Here is a 20,955-nt window from a genome sequence, read left to right as displayed (position 1 = left end):
TGAATTATTCGGGCGTGTTCGGGCAGTAACCAAATTTTATGTGCATCTTAGGTCTCCCAACATGTTAAAGACTAAATGCTATTCGTGAAGACACTTTCAAGACAATCTTGAGCGGTTTATAGACGCATCTCGAGCTGTTTTGTAAACGGCGCGTTGACCACACGGGAGCCTCCCCCTTTTCGTGGCCCAACCAGACGTCCACCTTAAAAAGTCGGGCGAACTTTTTAAGTATTGGCATCGCGTCCGCCAGTATAGCGAGTGCGCGCGAGGCGCGATCAGCGACGCATGCCAATGTGCCGGCGCATGTCCATGTCCCCCGCCCCTGGCTTTCGCCGGCGACGCCTGCCTCTGCCGTGATTCATTCCGGCAGGGAAGTCCGCGGGGGACAGTGGCGTAGCCAGGATTTGTATATGGGGGGGTGTTAAGAAGCATGGCCCTCCCCGTATTAAAGCGGGGGGTCCGGGGGTCCTCCCCCGGGAAAATTTGGATTTTAAGGTGTAAAATAGTGCTATTTTAGCAGTTTTCGGTACTTAAATTTAAATATTGCAATGATAAAATTTTTATTAATTTTAATATGAAATTTGTTTGAGTGATGAATAAGAAATTAACTAAAGATTTGGTGCTGGGGGGGGGGGGGGGTTGAACCCCTAACCCCCCCCCCCCCTGGCTACGCCCCTGGCTACATTATAAATCCTTTAAAACATTGTGGATGGTTGGTTATATTAGGTAAGTATAGCTACATTAAAAATATTTACAATGAACAAAAAAAAAAATACCGAAGATGCACGATCGCGCGTTTGGCTCTCGTCTGTGAAGAGAAGGCTTGTCGTGTCGGCGAGGCCGGTGCTTTTAGCGCGGTGTCGCCTCTGGACTGGCGCGCGGTCTTCTCGTCCGCACGTACAACTGTGAACTTTTAGCGGTGACTGTAACATTATATGGCGGAGAAATGAAGATAAAAGTGTAATGCAAGTCCCTTGAGTGCTTTCAAGAATCTGTACCGGTTTTTTTTTTTACCTAAAAATTTCTCCGAAAACATGCGTTTTGGCCATTTTAACTCTTCTAAAAATACAGTTTAAAAACTTAATCCGAAATCAACAGTACTTTTCGGGCCTCAGCGAACTCTTAAATGCTATTCGTAAATAGGCCCCACTCGGATATCTTGAGTAGTTTTGAAATCGCGTTTTTCCTGAAGCTCTGCACACCGTGTATGTGCCCGGGTAGGCGGAGGCCTTAAGTGCTTTCATGAAAATGTACCGGTTGTTTTATGCCTAAAAATTAGTCTGAAAACACTTTTTTTTCTTTATTTTTTAAAGCCATTTCCACTCTTCTGAAAACACATTTTTAAAATTTTAATTCGGAAACAAAACTACTAATCGGCCCTCAGTGAATTCTTAAAATGCTTTTCGTAAGCAGACCCCACCCGGATATCTTGAGTAGCTTTCAAATAGCGTTGTTTTTCCTGAAGCTCTGCACACCGTATGTGTGTCCAGGTGGGCCGAGCCCAAAAAGGTGTTATACATTAAAAACTAAGTAGCAAAAAATGATGGAAAAATGATGGACTTACTGGCCTTTAGTATTTGAATGAGGCCACCTTTGGTCTGTGTGGTCGTCAGTCTGCGTGGTTTCTTTGCTCGGGTCTGTGTGCCACCGGCGAGCGAGAGTAATGATATGATATAGACCGATTATTGTTATCTTTTATTATTATTATTGTGTTTGAAGCATTAATTTGCTGCAGTACGTGTCAAAAATGGACCAGTAATGAAATGTTAAACATTTACTGCGTCGAAATTCGATCACACACAACAAAGTTCTTTCTTTAAATGGGGAAGAATTGGTTTAAAATGAATTCCATGAACTTAATCCGTGGGTTTTTTCACTGGTTCTCATGGAAAAAACTGAAAGCATGAACAACAAAGCTGAATACACACAGAAAAAAAAAAACTTCGAACAACAGAGCGACACAGCAGCAGCAGCAGCAGCAGATTGTTAAGTTTCATCTTTGGGTTCGTCTGTGTGTTGCTGTGTTGTCCAAGGTAGTTGTTTTGTTTTCTGCATTAATTTTGCTGGTTGAAACTGTCTCATCGTGGTCAGCCCACTGCGTTCGTCAGTGTTGTCATTTTTTTCTGATTAAATTCCTTTCGTGGTTTTCTCTGTGCTGTCTAGACTGTCCCTGTGTGTTTATGTATTCATCTTTTGACGTGACAACGTCTAATAAATCGATGAACGCCGGCTGCACGCACGAAAAAGAATGACTCATTGTCCCGTTACGCACATTGTCCCGTTGCGCACATTGTCCCGTTATGCTTTGTCCCGTTACGCTCATTGTACGCTTGCGCCGCATCTATCTCTCTTCCACTCGATTGGAACAACCATCGATTTGACTTTTTCGAGGCACATTAAACTTGAAACACTCCCATTAGTTTCCTACTTTTCTCTATCATCGTCCTATCCTTAACAGAATAACACAGATTGGAAGAAGTTAAATAGCAAACATGTATAAAAGTTATAGTTAAAATAATCTGTTCGTTAAAGTAATAAACATATTTGAATTAACGAGTGCAAATAAAAGTAAATTTATCAATTAAATTGTAGATTTCATTTGACTCCTTCTTTGTATCCATACAAAATAGTGATATCTCAATAAAAATGATTCAATTTTATTCATAAAAGTATGCAATCATTTCATCAATGTTTTGTTATGACGTCACGTTAAACTATCATCCGTAAACCGACTTTACAGACAACCAATTTGTTTTGAGTGCGAAGTTGTGCGAGATTCTATAACCTGAAACGAAACGACCAGCCGACTGGTGGTGGGGGGGTCGCGGATGTTCTGTAATGAGCGCGGCCGCCCCGACACAGTTCCTTGACGCAGTCGCGTCCGCCGTTCCGGAACTGCGTCAGCCCGCCTCCCGCCGCCGCGACCTGCCCGGAGGTCACCTCCCGCGGCCGTCGACGGTGCTGGCGCGCAGTGCGGCAACAACACGTGCGCTGTTGCGGACTTTCCCCGACCACTCCAGTACAACAAGATTTCTTCCTTGTTTCAGATGACTGGACCTTGGTAAAAAAAACCACGCCGTATTGCCACTGAGTGAGTGTGAACTCTTGTTTGCCTGGGTCCACCCCGGAGAACCAACCTGCTGATCGGCTCCCGAGGGACCTTTGCAGTTTGATAATATGCAGTACCTGACCTTGCGGTCGTACCTCCTGCCTGAGTCGTATTGCGACCAGTGGCGTAGCCAGGATTTGTGTATGGAGGTGTTAAGAAGCATGCCCCCCCCCCCCCCCCCCCGTATTAAAGCGAATTTGGATTTTAAGGTGTAAAATAGTGCTATTTTAGCAGTTTTTGGTACTTAAATTTAAATATTGTAATGGTAAAATTTTTATTAATTTTAATATGAAATTTGTTTGAGTGATGAATAAGAAATAAATTAAAGATTTGGTGCTAAAGGGGGGGGGGTTGAACCCCTAAACACTTCCCCCCCCCCCTGGCTACGCCCCTGATTGCGACTGCCATGTTCTGTTTTTAAGGTGATCACACGCGTGAAAGAAATTTAAAAAAAAGTGTTTTTTTTTTGCAGGTGTCTTTGAACACGTTATTGAAATTTTCGCCTTTACACCTATAACATTTTTATTGTGGATTCATGTTCGACGTGGGTAAACTCCAGTACACGTATAAATTTACGAAGATTCCTGGGAAATTTTGAAACCAGTGTTCTTCTTAAATTTAAAGTGGAAAAAAAAAATTTTTTAACAGCTTGACCTTGTGACGTTAACGACGTAAGGTGCTGATGGTGCAGTCACGAGGAGCAAATGTGTAGGAGTCAGAGCTGGCAAACTTGAACTGTGAAGCCGGTCTACACCATCAGTGTGTGTACCCACGCTCTGTAAAACTAAAGAGAAGTTCAAATTTGTCGGGGAATTTACTTGAAATCCTAGGTAGGTCATGTCATCTCCCAGACGGTTTTTCGGTGCATTGCCATACACACTATAAAATGATGTATGCGAGGCTCTTGTTTCAATAAAGAAAATTGAGTGATAATTATCCCAGCTATGGAGATTGTTTTTGTTTATTTTTTTAAAAAAGAATGCAAAATAGATAAATATTTTTTTTTTAGAAATATCGGTAAGGAAGTAAAGGAAATTTTGTAAGCTATTTGTGTGTACACTATGTGATTATTTGTGGGCATTATTATTATTTCTCGTAAATTAATTTCGAGTAATATATAATCAAGAATTTTGAGGTATCGAAACTTAATTAAAGTTACATCAATTATTCATCCTAGAGAAATCATGAAGTAACCAATAACATTGACGTTTAACTTAGCTATTTTCAATTATGTAGTCACACCTCCCACCGCATTTATACGAGGCAGTCTCTTATTGGGTCGCCGAAAAGCAAGTCGGTTGATTGGGTAGAATGGTGTCCACTGAGGTTGAATTGTTGGCATTTCATCGGCAGTCAAACAAATGTGACTTAGATAAGTGTGTATGATTTGGCGCTTTGCACGTGCTTTAGCACACATTTCAAGATAATCTTATTTTCTTTGTCTCGGGTCAAAGTCACAGTTTAAAATTCATACTGATAACGTATCAGTGTAACTTGAGGTTTTTTAATTATCAGTTCATTGCATTTTCCCACGCACATGGACACATGCATACTTTTAAGATTATATATATATATATAGGTATAGATATACACAGATATATATACAGGTGTATACATATATATATATATACACACACATGCGATTGCCTTATGTACATTTTGTCAACATCCATTACCGCTATCGTAAATAAGTAATTCTTGACATTAGCTTATGCAAAATTGTGGTTACGTTTTCAGTTTATGGAGCATGTAACCTAATATTTTATATAAGTGTGTGTGTGCATGTGTGTGTGTGTGTGTAATAACATGCAGGTACTACACAATTTAACTATCGATAAAATACTAATTTAAAAGCCTCGTACTTTCTTCTAAGGAGGTTTTCTTTTTTCCTTAAATATATATGACTCTATTGTGGGTAAGAGAGCATAAATCCCCATAATGGCCCGGTTCAAGGTCATGGTTGTGATTCTGTCCCGCTGGAGAGCGCTAGGAGTCGTGTGTGGTTGGAACATTCGTTATCAGAGTCGTGTCATCTTCGCGGGCGCAGCTTTCGTCCTGTGTTGTAGAAGGAGGGAGGGACGCGGTAATTACCACGTGGCGTTGCCATGCGTTATCTGACACGTGACGCTCGCAGCTCCGGCTGTGGTTCCACGAGGAGTGAGACCGGACCGCTTATTTGAAAGGATAAGCGAGGAAAGGGTTACAGATGTCGGCAGGAAAGAGATAAAGGGAAAAAAGATAGTGCAAGAGATGTAGTATAGATAAACATATATGGCATAATAGAGAGTATAGATATAGATTTATAGCGTTATAGTTAGAGAGATAGCATTATTGTGTGTGTGTGTTTGTGTGTGCGCGCGCGCGCGCGTCTCGGAGACATAAGACACCATGTTCACTTTTGGGTGAAATGCACTTTTAACTCATGTAGTTCTTTTAATAATCATTTATAATTTATATAGGTAGTTGTTTTTCAAAATGGTGTGGTATGTTGTCTTTTTTTGTATCATGTTTGTATCATGATTATGATTTGTTAATATGTTGTATTTGTTTTTATCAATTTGTAATCTTTGTTATAATTTATATGTGCAATTATTGACGTTCTCTATACCCCAATTGTATTACATACATGTATAGGGGTCAACAGAGCGATGTAATTAAATAAATAAATAAAGCATAAATTTGACCAACGTTTGACTTTCTTTCGAGTGGCATACACTGAGATCTACGATATGTCAGGAATTCACATATTTTGGGTAGAAAATAGTTGAGTAAAAATAATTGAGGTACTATTTAAAATTCTTGAAACTGCTCTCATGTAAAGTATGGTTTCTGTGACATAGTGTGTTATGCCTCCGAGGCACGCTCGTGTAGGGCGCCCCAGATGGAAGAGTACAGATAGAGAGATGTGTGTGTGTGCGGCGCCGGTATCGAGCGGGCGCCCCCGTCCTGGCGTCGAACCCCGGGGATCGCGACAATGCAGCCGTGCATCGCGCAAGTGGCGGTCGTATCGACCAGCTCGCGGGCGCGGAGTCGTGCGATCACGCGCGCCTCACCGCCCCGCCTGTTCGTTCAGTGCACCGAGTGTTCCCCGAGACTTCACAAGTTGGAGTGGCCGCGTCTGACTTCGAAAGTAACTGTTCTTTTTGACGTGACAACGTCTAATAAATCGATGAACGCCGGCTGCACGCACGGAAAAGGATGACTCGTTGTCCCGTTACGCACATTGTCCCGTTACGCTCATTGTACGCTTGCGCAGCATCTATCTCTCTTCCACTGCATCTATCTCTCTTCCACTCGATTGGAACAACCATCGATTTGACTTTTTCGAGGCACATTAAACTCGAAACACTCCCATTCGTTTCCTACTTTTCCTATCATCGTCTTATCCTTAACAGAATAACACAGATTGGAAGAAGTTAAATAGCAAACATGTATAAAAGTTATAGTTAAAATAATCTCTTCGTTAAAGCAATAAACATATATGAATTAATGAGTGCAAATAAAAGTAAATTTATCAATTAAATTGTAGATTTAATTTCACTCCTTCTTTGTATCCATACAAAATAGTGATAACTCAATAAAAATGATTCAATTTTATTCATAAAAGTATGCAATCATTTCATCAATGTTTTGTTATTACATCACGTTAAACTGTCGTCCGTAAACCGAGTTTACAGACAAACAATTTTTTTTTAATGTGTAAGTAGTATCTAATAGTTTCTCCGAGCGAAGGGTATCTGGGTGCGGTGTCTGTGCCGATGTCGGTCATATTGGATAATGATGTCACGGCGGCCATCATAGATGACCTTGGCCTTCAAAATTCCTTAAAATGACTCAAAATTTCCTAGAAATTTCCCTAATTGAAGAAAAAAAATTCCTGTTTTTATTCCAGAAAAATTCAATAATTCTAAATGTCCCCAAAGCGGCATAAATTCCCTATGGCCTAGCCGCCACCAGCCGCTGGTGGGGAGCTTTGACCTTGACCTCGGTCGTCATTGTTGTACTTTTCTTACGGCCTCCATCTTGAAATTCCGTACATATTATCCGATTTTAACGGGAAAAATTTTAAAGTTGATAAAAAAGTAATTAATAAAATTTTAATAAAATCATTCCGATATTTCAGTTTGCTGCTATCTTGGATTCTAGAACTATGCATTTTTCTTTACAGTTGCCATCTTGAATGTGTTTGACGTCATTGTTGCACATTTAGTTATGGCAGCCATTTTGAATTCTGGAACATTGCAATTTTCGTTACGTCCGCTATCCCGATTTCAACGGGAAAAATCCCAAAATTAATAAAAAGTTCATTTGATTAAATTTTGATTTTAAAACGTACTTGATTCTTGGAGTCCTCGGTGCGAACCTGGCGAAGTCATTCAATTAAAAATGGTGATGTATCTTTTCTCCACGGAAGCCACCGACATACTGACCTCCCACCACTACTGCCAATGTATATATTACGTCAGCAAGTATGACGTCATGATGGCCATATTGTTTTCGCCTGTTGGAGACCGCCATCTTGGATCCGAAGTTTTGGTTTTGTCTGCTAGAGTGCGCTACCGACATATTAGTTTAATTTTTACCCTCTATAGTGCAGTAGTATACCATGTAATCCCCCATTTTGTCGACCATAATGGCCGCCATATTGAAAATGTGTAATTATTGATTCGATTGATTTCTGTCCTTGGTTCGATCCTTGCTTGATGCAATAAAAGACAATGTAATTAAAATTACCAAAAAAAATTACAGGTTCAAGAAAAACAAAAAAGAAATATTATAGAAATTCTACAAGTACAAAAAAAAAACAAGCAAATGACGAGTGTTTCTCGTTTTCTACAGTCTTCTTAGAGTACGAAGCAAGTAATTTGCATACCTTGGAATGTACTTTCAGGGTATCTCCACATGGCAGTTGATTATCACATACAGCACACAGTACAGAGTTCTCAGTTTCATTGAGTGGACAGTGGTTTATTTCATGATGCCTCACACTGAACATGTGCACAAACGTCTTGCCACAGAAGATACATTTTGATCCCGAAGAATGCGCAACCAGTCCATCACAATTTCTGACGTGTCTTTTTAATATTCCATATCGTATAAACTGGGCACAACGCCTGTTAAACTGATATTTGATGCGTTCAGAGTTATTATTACAATTGTGAATTACGTACTCACGAATTTGTAAGATTTTGATGTCACAGTACTACGTACAGTCAGGTGATAGAACACCATCAGTTGCTACTTCCTTCATAGATGTCACTGGCACTGTTGTTAAATAATTTTTTTTAAATGTGTTTGAAATAGTTACACACATACAAAGCATTTCTCTATATTTCTCTAATTTTATAGCTTTATAGTTTATACCTCTACACACAGCTCTCTCTATTTCTCTCTGTATATGTCACTATAGTAATGAAAATATTAAAAATATTATGTTTTTACCTATATATACTGTATATTTTTACCTGTGTGACATAGTTATATAAAAACTCGCGCGTATTCGAATTCTACGTTGTGTCACAATCAAAGCAATCGGTGAAGAATTTTCTGAGATTTAAGATTTTGAAGAAACATTAACATTATTTATATATATATATATTTATTTATATATTTATATATTTATATATATATATAGGCAGCGTGTATTGCATAGAACTGATGGAGATGATGATATTGCAAACTGTTTTTTGTGGGAAAGGATTTAATCATCAATTGGAAATGCTATCCGGGATTGAGTTGTTTCGATGAGTATATGTATTTTAATTAGCGATGGGTCAATCCCAATTTTCTCGAATCCTAATCTAGTTGTTAAGTCTCAAAACTAAAATTGTGTACAATCAATTATATATATATATATAAACTATGATCATGTAGAAACGTTCTACCCTTTAAATGGTGGTTTCACAAGCTAAATTTCCAGAATAAATACATATCATGATTTTATTTATAAAATTACGTGTTAAGAGTACGTTATCTTGAGGCATGGTAACAGGATGTGTATGAAGAAAAAAAAACAAATTGACGTAGTAAACTTCAGAGGCCATCAGTGTTGAATTTCCTTTGATATATTCCTGGAATATCAAATCTTTTGAATGCTAAGGATTTGACGGTGTTTGAGGATTTGATTTTGGTCCATTCCTATGTATGTATATGTGTTATTGTTTTTCAAGATTGATCGATGAGACAGGCATAAGGTATTTAGTTGGACAGGCGAAGCAGGGAAAACTCGGGGTATTGATCTGTAGTAAGGTATTTAGTTGGACAGGCGAAGCAGGGAAAACTCGGGGTAGTGATCATCTGTAGCTTTGAATATATATACTGTATAGAAGTCGCCAGCCCAGGTTAAAATTTCTAATACGGTTTTGAGGTAGTTGATTAATTCACCGCCGCAATCGCCACCATCTCTAGGGCATCGACTTGTGGTGGTCCCTAGCGGACAAGTGTCGAACTCTTCAAACACCCCTTTCCCCTCCTGTTGAACGACCTTGAGCTGCAGTGAATGATAGGTGGGGGGTACAAGGGGAATGATAAGCGGGCGACAGTTCTGCGCTCTAACGTGTAAATAACAACCTAAGACGATACAGGGCGTTACGGCAGCGCACTGCAGCGGTGAAGATCCCAAGCTGCTCATCATACGCTTCTGAAAAACGTAGAGTAAATCCTATCCACTCGCGACTTCTATGCAGTATATATATATTCAAAGTCTGTAGTAAGGCATTTAGTTGGACAGGCGAAGCAGGGTAAACTCGGGGTAGTGATATGTAGTAAGGTATTTAGTTGGACAGCCACAGGCGAAGCAGGGTAAACTCGGGGTAGTGACCTGCAGTAAGGTTGTAAAGAATGCGGGTGGGAAGTGTGGATTCGCACGGCTGAAAGGCTCCTGACGAGAGCGCGCCTGTGTCTCGTTGCAGTCGGAGAAGGACAGCCTGGGCCTAGCGCGGCTGGAGCTGGAGAGGAAGCTGGAGTCCAAGGAGCTGGAACTGCACGAGAAGGAGGAGGAGTTGTTCCTGCAGCTGGAGAAGGTGGTCCGGCTGGAGGAAGACTGCGAGAAGGTGAGTGAGTGGCCTGCAGCTCTCGGCGGTGGAGATGGCGAAGGGCAACATACGTCGCCTGAGAATTGGAGTGTTCTATGTCCATTGAAGTCGGAACTGAGATATAAGCATTTGAAAGTTCAAATAACTATGAATATCATGACATAGAACAAAACAATATTGGTCTTAAATTAAGAACAATCATTTTTATGTGCGTAGACGTGTGTGGATATAGTACAAATGAATACTAATATTAATTTCGTGTCCATAGCATAAAAAACCTAAAAAGTGGACATACAACACTTCAATACTCAGGCGGCGATTTATGCCAAAAATTTTCCCGGGGTGTGGAGGTCTCTATCGCCGGGAATTTTCTCTTGTCCGCGGCTATAATATTTAAAATATTTTTATTTATTCCTCCCGAGACACCACTACCTCCTATATAACCCAAAATGAGTGTATCGATGGGTAAACACACAGTCCGAGCGCCAGGTTTTTTCCCGGGGTGTGGAGGCCTTTATCGCCGGGAAATTTTTCTAGCTCCCCGGCAGTCGGACGACTGCTGGTTTTCGTCGCCGTGTTTGTGACGATAATTATTCTGAACGCTAGTGACAACTTTCAGTGTGTATGTACTTAATTTATATTTACCGTTCAAGTGAAGTATTGAATATTTGGTTTTATCGTTCAAGTAGATTATTTAAATGTGCAATTTATCTTATAACGCGTGTGGTGGCAACGCACCTGTTTTGTGTGTTTATTTTTTACCGTTGCATTGGAGAAAAATTTTCCGGTCGTGCTTCTTACTAGAAATTTTATGTAAACTGACAAATTCGACAATTTTTTTCTCCAAATATTTCCGTAATTTATTTTTTTTGATAATTTTTTTATTTGTGCGTGTTTTACTTTTTTATGGTACAAAATGTTGCCAAGTTGATTAAACGCAGTGAAACTTTCAGAAAATTGTGAATTCCCGTTTTTCGGACACATTCCGTGACGGGAAAATTTGGCTAAGTGCGTCTGTCGCACTAATATGTACGAAAAGTGTTTGATATTGTTAGTTTCTCTTTCTGTAAACATTTAGTGGGAAGTTTTGGAAGATGTCAACCTGTTTTTCAGTTTTTTATTATTATGATGATCGGCAGCTATTCAGCAGTATAGCAGTTAGTTATTTCTTACCTTACGGTAGGCGCTGAGTGACATCTTGACGAAAATCAACACCTTAGAAGGCTCGAGGTTGGGTAAGGTAATCGAGTAACTGCGCATGGAGTGGGGTTTGGTAAACCACTTGGTAGCAAACCACCTCCAATGGAGGCGCCCATTAACCCACGACCTAGCGAATGCGCGTCATCCATGCTATCGCACGACCGTGTTGCGTTTGAAGATTTCTAGTTGACAGATTTTTTTTAATGGAATTGGTTTTTTTAGTATTTTTTTTATATATATTTCCAGTGGAAAATTACTGAGTGAAAGTTAGTATACAGATACTAGGACTTAAACCACACATTGCATAATCATAAATATCTCCAACGTTCAATTTCAGCATTCTATAAATATGACTTAAATAATTCATCAAGGATTTTAAAAATTTTGTTTTTAATCACATTAGATTTATTTCTTGCTTAAATTTTTAAATGTGTCTACCACTATAACTTTACTTTAAACATAAATTATATAAATTAAATATTTTCTAAGTTACATGAATAAAATATATAAATTTAATCTCTTACAAGAAAAACTGAAATAATGTATTAGAGATGTGAACCATTTGCCCTATTTGGATAAATATGACTTATCATCAGCATACTAGGCTTAATTTGAATTAAATTAACACATTGCTTAAGCCATAACTTGAACTTCGGCAAAATATCTCGAATAATATTTCTACTTGAAAATAAGATTTATTTTTAATAGTTGTTTGATATTTGCTTCATGAATAATTCACATTTGATTAATATTACGTGACTAACAATTTATTTTTATTCTAATCGCAAAAATAGATTAGCGAAAAATTTCGAAATACTAATTTGATCAAAAGTTTTTTAATTGAGACAGGCAATTTTCCATTCAGGTCATAAATGTCACGGATATTTAAAACTTTTTTGAAAACGTTTTATATGTTTTTTTACTAATGTGCTTATCAGACTTTTTGAATTTTTTTACAGTATTTCTAAAAGCATTCGAATATATTTGAATATTTGTCTTTAAAAATAATGTAATAAGTTAATATTTAATAATTGTAGAATTTAAGAGCCTACTAAGTGATATATTTTTTTTGAATACTAACAATTTACCCATTTGCTATCTTTTTTAAAATCTGTCACTGAGTATACTAGATGAAATTCTGTTCCCAGAGGAGAATAAATATGTGATTTAATTATGCGAACAAAGATTGGTTGGCCCCGCGGAATATAATTTTATTAATAATGGCAGCAACTTCTTGTTTTAATTTTCTTCTCTTATCGCAAACCTGTACTTTATTTTCCCCTGGAAGAAAGGCGTGTGCGATGCAGAATGAACATGGTGGTAGAGGAGCGAGAGAGAGAGAGAGAGAGAGAGAGAGAGAGAGAGAGAGAGAGAGAGAGAGCGTGAAGGGGAGGGGGGAGGGAGAGAAAGGGACAGGGAGGAATGTCACGTTCCACAGTGTCTGGAACTCTTTTAGTCCCGAGTGAATGGCAGATAGATTAAAGAAGTCCGAGAAAGTTAAATCGGCAGTCGTACAGCAATTAATAAGAGAACCTGGGCTACCGCATGCACTTTGCTGCCTGGTGGAACATAATTCTTACCTAACCATAGCAAATACATATCAAGAATATAAGCATTTAGGCCCCTGCCTCCTTGAGAACACACATTGTGTGCAGAGCTTCAGAAAAAAAAAAAAGCTATTTTAAAACTGCTCAGGATATCCGAGTGGGATCTGTTTACGAAAAGCATTTAAGAACACGCTGAGGGCAGATGAGTAGGGACCGGAAAAATTCGCGGGTTCAATGACCTGTAGGATGAACTCCATAATTCTACGTACACTCGGTCAAATGCCACCCACTCATTGGCTGCTGTCTTGTAAGACGTTCCAGCGTAGCAGCCTGTGATTCGATAAAGCTTTGGTTGGGTGTTTCTCATTGGTCCAGGGTCATCCAGGTGAGTTGTGAGCCAATAGCAGAGGCAGCACTAAGGTATAACGATTTGTATTTTAGCCTATCGCGAAATGAACTCGCGAATTTTTCCTGTCTCTACAGATGAGTAGTTATGTATTTCGTTTTTAAACTGTATTTTTAGGAGACTGGATATTTATAAAACGCGTGTTTTTTCAGAGTAATTTTTAGGCATGAACACCGGGTACAAATTTCCGAAAGCACTCGAAGGACTTCCAGTACATATTTATCTTCATTTCTCCGCCATCTAATGTTAGGTTACCGCATCAAATCTCATAGCTGCCCTGTGCATACGAGAAGACCGCGCGCCAATTCGGAGCCTTGCACTTAGAGGCGATACCGCGCTAGAAGTCACACGTATCATCATCCTGCCTCGCCAACACAACTGCACCCTTGACTGGGCGGGCCCATCAAAGGGGTGAAAAGTAAATGGGAGCACTCCGACAAAACCCGCCACGTTACCCGCCTGCGAAGAGTTCGAGGGTAGATCTCGCCTGGGGTCTAAACCGAAATCATTTTTTTGGGCGTACTCAAGAGGGGACGGAAATCCTAAAAAGTCAATAATAATCTGTCATCCCCGCCAACAAAGGAAATGATTTGAAAGAAAACGGCGGGCAAAGTGGTTCTTCCCTCTTACATCCCTCCCCCTCCTCCACACACAAAAAAAAAAAGGCGTTTGCTCGGGAGTCGAGCGATCTGAAACTCGACCCCAATGGCTTCTCCGTAACTGATATCTGATAATATTTAGGCTAGTGCGCGAAGTGATTTGTTATCTTCCAGCCACTCTCTCTCTCTCTTTTTTTTTCTGGAGATATTAATTTTGTTTGCATTAATTTTTTTCTTACAAAATGCCTAACAGAGGGATTAGACATACATAAAATTCTACCAGTGTCAGTACGGTCATTAAAAGTTCTTAGTTTCCAATCAGATATTTAAGGGCCCCTATTAGTTCTTAATGTTGAACTATGGTGATTAAAAGTCCTTAATTTTTGACGTGAAACTTTTTTTTAAAAAAACACACTGAAACATAGGGGTACCAGAACAGAAATTTGTACCGTAACATAAAGAAAGCCCTGTGTCGTCTTGCATTAATAATTAGCTAACTATTAGTCTCGGAGACTTAAGAGCGGTGTCGTTATTTAAGGTGTATATTCAGCTCGCTGATACGACCTCGTGTTTGCGTCGCGGGCGGGCGGGTTGGCGGGGAAACATTGGTCAGAACCGGCGCTCTCGCTCCTTTCCACTCAGTGCAGCTCACGACCCAGACGTGTGCTTGTGTATAGAGTTTATTATTTAGGTCGATCGATTCAAGCAAAAAATAGTGTATTGTGGACAGTATTCACATGTAAAAATGTAAAGTAAGCCTATAGAAAGTATTAAATAAAGAGTCAGCCACGCCCATGGCTGTAGAGAGGAGGCCACGGGCCACGCACAGACGCCGAGCAATGAGACTGTCTCTGGGGCGTCTCAGAGCCGCCGCTGTTGTGCCTGCACCAGTGGCCATGTCGAGTGGAGATAGCCCCCACACATCTGCCGAACACGTCTCCGAACCGAGGGATGTGAACATTAAGGTTGATAAGTCTGTGTGTCTTGAATTTGTTTCAAATTCAACAGTTCTCAAAAATATATAACCATTGGTGGCCACCCACCCCCCAAATTTCACTGGCAAATGAACTCATGATGTTTGTTTACGAACTCTGCCAATCACACGTTGTTTGCAAACACCATTTACACAGCTACTGTGAAAGCATTATACGTAAAAAAGTAAGAATTACTTTCGGGGAATATGAAATTTCAGACAGGTAAAATGAAACCGGCTATGTTAAACAAAATTGTCGTCAAATGTTTGTCGAAATATGTCTGTTTTGGGTTCAAAGTTTTAGTACGCAGTCAATATCTCGTTTTGATTTCACTTTATTTCACTAAGAGCGACTCGACGACATAGACGTTTCACGTTAAAACAACGGCTGTGTGTCCCGACACAGCCCCACCTTTTTTTTATTAATGAAAGGGGAAAAAAATCGATGCAATTTGTCAAAGTATTTGAAAGAAGGCCCACATGAAAACCGACCTTTCTGCATCTGAATCATCTGTTCTTTCTAGGAAAAAAACGTTCCAGGGTAATCTGGTTTTTTTTTTTAATAAAGTGCAATGCGATTAGAAAGGCGATCCACTATAATGAACTTCAGTTCTGTGATATTAGAAAATATTTTTTGTGAATAATTAGGCAAGAGCAAATATAAAATCAAAATTTTTTTGACACTCAACATCCTAGCAGATGAAAAAAAAAAACAATTTTGACCTTTTTATACGTATTTCTCCAGTAAGACGGTAACATGCTGTTGTGTGGTACATACTGTTGGTATGTTCTACTTGAAATTATGTGGTTGAGTATGGTTTTTGTTGCAATGGTTAAAAGTACGAAGGTCTTTCCGAGTTTTTTTTTTTTTTTTTTTTAATGTTGCGAAGGAGTAAGAACTCGGCTGTGAATATCATTTATGGCACGTGTTTGTATGTAGGCTACATACAAAAGTTACAAAAAAAAATGAGTAGCGGAGAACTTCTGACTGCAGTCCTAACCTGGGAAAGGCCATGTGTCGAAATGGATAATACGCATTGAGGGCACGGGAACGAAAGATATCTAGTCTTCCGCACGAAATAGAAAATTATTGACCATATGTATACTTGATTGTTTGACGATTCAAGTGGTAACACTTTTTTCGTGTAAGGACCCTCTTTTGTTGACGCCTTGCGAACTGGCAGTGCGTTGGCGAAGAGTGCGATCGTTGAATGCGGATACACAATAAAAATTTTTTTTTGAAATTGTAAACTTACAGTGTACGCAAATGACCGTACGATAATTTCAGCCAATGATAACTGGCGAGAATGCAGCCTTGTCATATAAGCGGAATTTTCGTACTTGAAGGGATTGTCTGCATTTTGAAGTGAATTTCTGTGAGAAATCGTTTCCGATGTTTAATTGGTTCTATGTGTAGCATTTTTATGAGTGGTGATATTAGTTATGTGCCAACTTGAAATACCAGAATATGGTTACGATTGAACCTAAAAATTACAAATCACAGCTCGTAACCTAGAATTCGTACACAAATTAGAATAACAAATATTTAAATTTGATATATAAATTCTGTTCCATATAATGTAATATATTCTGAATAACATAAAATTTCTGTACAGTTAACATTTACATTCGGATTCCGATCAGAACTATATATGTATAGTGCAATTTTCTTCTAAGTATCTTATCGCTTCTTGACATTATGCTAATAATTCCTTATACCCTGCTCCTTTCGTGATCTGTCATAACCTGTTTTTTCCAAGGAAATATTACACGCCAAAAACACATTGTTTTGTTGGTGCTTCCCATTATTATTAGAAAAATATATAACCACTTCTATCAATTCTTAAGCCAACAGCTGGTTCGCACCCAATCCTTCACGACACCTACGCTACAATCGTATACGTAGTCAAGTCTTCTCCGAGTGCTATACCCGTTTCAAAATACTTTGATCATGCAGTGCTTGGCAAGCGATACGTAGATACAAGAACCGGCGTCATTACAATGCTAGGTTTTTTTTTAAAAGCGTTTCCATCGAACTATGTAGCCCCCGCACTATATGGCAAAGTTGCAAGCCTCCCTCGAAACAAGTGGTGGGAAATGTGAGCTGTGTTGTGACCTGCCAGGCGGCACCATCAACTTATCACCATTATGAAGCGAGTGGTCGTTTCACACGGCTTCCGAAATTGGTTTCCCCATTTGCCGGTCGCTGCCTGGCACCTCCACACCCCCCCCCCCCCCCCCCCTCTTCAAATCCACCATCATCATTTCTTTTCCCACAAACGTTTATCTATTTTCAGCCCGTCAGAAACTACACGGGGTAATTCCGTAGCCTCGAACAACAACTGTACTTCGGCGGCCGGTACGGCGTGACACCTGAAGGATTGTTACAGGAAAAGATAGGGGCAAAAAGACGCTATTTTAATCTCAATATTATTTTTTTTTGACGTGACAACGTCTAATAAACCGATGAACGTCGGCTGCACGCACGAAACAGTGTCCCGTTACGCACATTATCCCGTTACACTGTGTCCCGTTACGCTCATTGTACGCTTGCGCCGCATCTATCTCTCTTCCACTCGATTGGATCAACCATAGATTTGACTTTTTCGAGGCACATTAAACTCGAAACACTCCCATTCGTTTCCTACTTTTCCTATCATCGTCTTATCCTTAACAGAATAACACAGATTGAAAGAAGTTAAATAGCAAACATGTATAAAAGTTATAGTTTAAATAATCTCTTCGTTAAAGTAATAAACATATTTGAATTAATGAGTGCAAATAAAAGTAAATTTATCAATTAAATTGTAGATTTAATTTCACTCCTTCTTTGTATCCATACAAAATAGTGATAATTCAATAAAAATGATTCAATTTTATTCATAAAAGTATGCAATCATTTCATTAATGTTTTGTTATGACGTCACGTTAAACTATCGTCCGTAAACCGACTTTACAGACAACCAATTTTTTTTAACATAACAATTTTCTGTCATTTAACTTGCAAAAAATTCGGCTTTGTTAAAGCATAGTATATATTTAATTGAAACACCTTTTTTCCCCCCGTGAATCCATTGCCGTCTTTTACTGAATTAATCTTTGGGAATGACTACAGCTGTAAATGTGCTGTCACTAGACTACGTATGTTTTATGGTCTTTGACAATCTTTTAATGTGTGATCTTTGCTTCAACGAAGGAGAATTATTGTTACCGCCTAAAAAATGTTGAGATCAACGCGGCGTCATTCGGTTCTCGGTTCACTCCCCCGTAAGTTGTTAGTTTTGATTTTGAATGCAATGCTATCTTGATAGTTTTCCGTTAAATCTATGAAAAAAAATTAGCTCCAAAAATCAAAGGGTGGCAATAAAACGTGGATTACAAATGAAATTAAATTTAAAAACAAAAACTATCACAAATATTATGACAATTTTGTATCGGTCTGTATATATTTGTTTTTTGTCAGGAAGCTTGGAAAAGTCAGAGAAATTTGATACTTAAAATATGTATATTTGCGAAAGGAATACAAAACTATCCGAAAGTAAAGAATCTCTTCGGCCTACACTGTAAAAAATTGTACTATTTACAAGGAAAATCCTTGGAAAACCTGTTGCCAGTGACATCACTTGTAAAGCTACAAGGCAGATCTTTGAAAAAATTCATATAGTACAAAATCTTGCCATGCAATTTTACAAGTGATATCGTTGGCAACAGTTTTTCCAAGGAATATCCTTGTAAAAAAAATTGGTTGTCTGTAAAGTCGGTTTACGGACGATAGTTTAACGTGACAACGTCATAAAACATTGATGAAATGATTGCATACTTTTATGAATAAAATTGTTTTTTTTTTGTTTTAATAATAAAAGAATAAATACTTGGAATTATACTAGTAATCAGATTTTTAAAATGCAAGAATAATTAAACCTTTATTGCCGAAATTGTTGTAATAAGCAATGAAAACCACATTAACTTTTCACTTGACTTTATAAACAGTCGACGAAACAGTTCACGTGTAGATGTCTTGAAATTAATTTTAAAAACTGGCGTTTAGCTATAAATTTTAAATATAATTATGAACAAGTTTTCATATGAATAAACTGTAATCAAATATCTATCATCAATTATATGAAACACCATAATTTTTTAGTCAATTGTAACATAACCTATTATTACTGCACTCGCCGACAGCGTAACAGGACACTTTTTCGTGCGTGCAGCCGGCGTTCATCGATTTATTAGACGTTGTCACGTCAAAAACAAAACATTTTTTTAGAGTGTAGGAGTGAAAAATACGATTTTCTTTTTCCACGGCTGTTTTAACTTTCTCGCCGAGTTACGACTCGCGCCCTGGACGCCGGCGCGGCCTTGAACACCTCGACCCTGCTTTCGCGTCGTGCCATGTCGCGTCATGCCTTACGCCTGTTTTCACTCGCGGGGTCAGGCTGGACGTGTTCCCGTGCGACTGGCGCTCGCTTTCCCGGGACTGCCGGCCTCTCGTCGGCTCCTGGAGGGTCACCGCGGGTTAGGCTGGAGTCTCTCTGTGGCCCGGCGTCACAACTGTTCCTGGTGTCAATACTGTTCCTGGTGTCACTACTGTTACTGGTGTCTCAGCTGTTCCTGGTGTCACTACTGTTACTGGTGTCTCAGCTGTTCCTGGTGTCACTACTGTTCCTGGTGTCACAACTGTTCCTGGTGTCTCAGCTGTTCCTGGTGTCACAACTGTTCCTGGTGTCAACTGTTTCTGGTGTCACAACTGTTCTTGATGTCACAACTGTTCTTGGTGTCACAACTGTTCTTGAAGTCACAACTTTTCCTGGTGTCAATTCACCAAATGGCTCCAACTGGACCACCTTCGATTTTCTTTAAACTTTTGCAGAGTGCCACCCAGACGTCTTTAACCCTTTCCTGCCTAGAAATGTAAAAAAATTGAATTTTGTAATTTTATTTTTATATTTAAGTAGGCATAAAAGGAGGCCATAATTTTTTCCAAATTTTTTTATTTATATTTAATATATTTTTTAATGATGGGACTTTTAAGTCCTGACAGGCATTTATCATATGTCCAGCTCAACAAACAAAAAAAGGGGCGCTCCAGACTGGTGCAGTGCTGCCGTTTTAGTGCTGCAACCTCTTGGCTGTCAATCGAACTTCTTCGAAAACTGGCAGAGCGGAGCTATACAGGGACCCAGAGGTCCCGACAGGCAGCATGTGGTTTCAGACATGCACACACTATTTCTATGGGGCTTTAAACATTGTGGGACTCACAAGTACCGCCAGGCAGGAAAGGGTTTTAAGGAAGTTTTGGAAATTTTAATGGCCTAACTCAAATGTTTTAACGGCACCTGAGCCCTGTGTGTGTGTGGGTGTGTGTGTGTGTGATGTGTAGATGGCTGTGGAAAGCACAGAAGTGATTTATGTAAATTCTGTAATGTTTGATGTCCTACAGCTGTACACATAAGCAAGACAACGTGCTGAATTTTGGCATTCTAGATCATATTTTTGATCATCTTTTCATCATGAAGAAATGCCTTATTTAAAACTTGGTTCTGGTAGGTTTTTTTTACAGTTTGCTTTTGAAGTTATTGAAAAATTTCTTTCAACTCAAATTTTAGTCATAATTTGACCGAATGTTGGTCGAATTCGGACTCACCCAGGAGGATGTCGTTTTACTTTGCATGACTGAGTTCCAATACAGTGTTTGGTATTTCGTGACTTATTATTACTACTACGAGCCTCTAGGGAGAAGCTCGCTAGCCATCCCGCGCGCTTGCCTGCGTGTGGGACGCGGTCCATTATCTTTACATGCCTAATCCTATTAGCAAAGGCGCCTCGCTATCTTCCCCCCTCCTCTTTGCATCCCCCTTCCACTGCTCCTTCTCGCTGATACCGGAGAACTATCTGTGGCGCTGGAGTGTTCGGCACATTCCCAGATCCCAACCTGCGTGAAGTGGTGTAACTAGGACGTCGTTGTTCTTCGGGTACCAAGTCGACCTTGATGACGTGACACTTGGAAAGTGCACAAGACTATTCCAGAAGGGGGGCTGCGGAGTTTATAAAAGTGGCTTTGCCGGCCTCCAGGGCAGTGAAGTG

At 39.4% G+C, this 20,955-nt stretch overlaps 1 protein-coding gene across 1 annotated transcript in view; it reads left to right on the top strand.

Moving 5' to 3' along the window:
* LOC134538377 (uncharacterized) overlaps positions 1 to 20,955 on the top strand; it is a 182,287-nt gene that overhangs the window by 138,022 nt on the left and 23,310 nt on the right. Inside the window, exon 4 of the mRNA XM_063379650.1 lies at positions 10,021 to 10,161. Within this exon, the coding sequence (XP_063235720.1) occupies positions 10,021 to 10,161 (141 nt within the window). The remainder of the gene's footprint in view (positions 1 to 10,020; positions 10,162 to 20,955) is intronic.

Source organism: Bacillus rossius, chromosome 13 (assembly GCF_032445375.1).
Source record: "Bacillus rossius redtenbacheri isolate Brsri chromosome 13, Brsri_v3, whole genome shotgun sequence".
Lineage (NCBI taxonomy): Eukaryota > Metazoa > Arthropoda > Insecta > Phasmatodea > Bacillidae > Bacillus > Bacillus rossius.
This window is presented reverse-complemented; position numbering and strand designations above follow the sequence as displayed.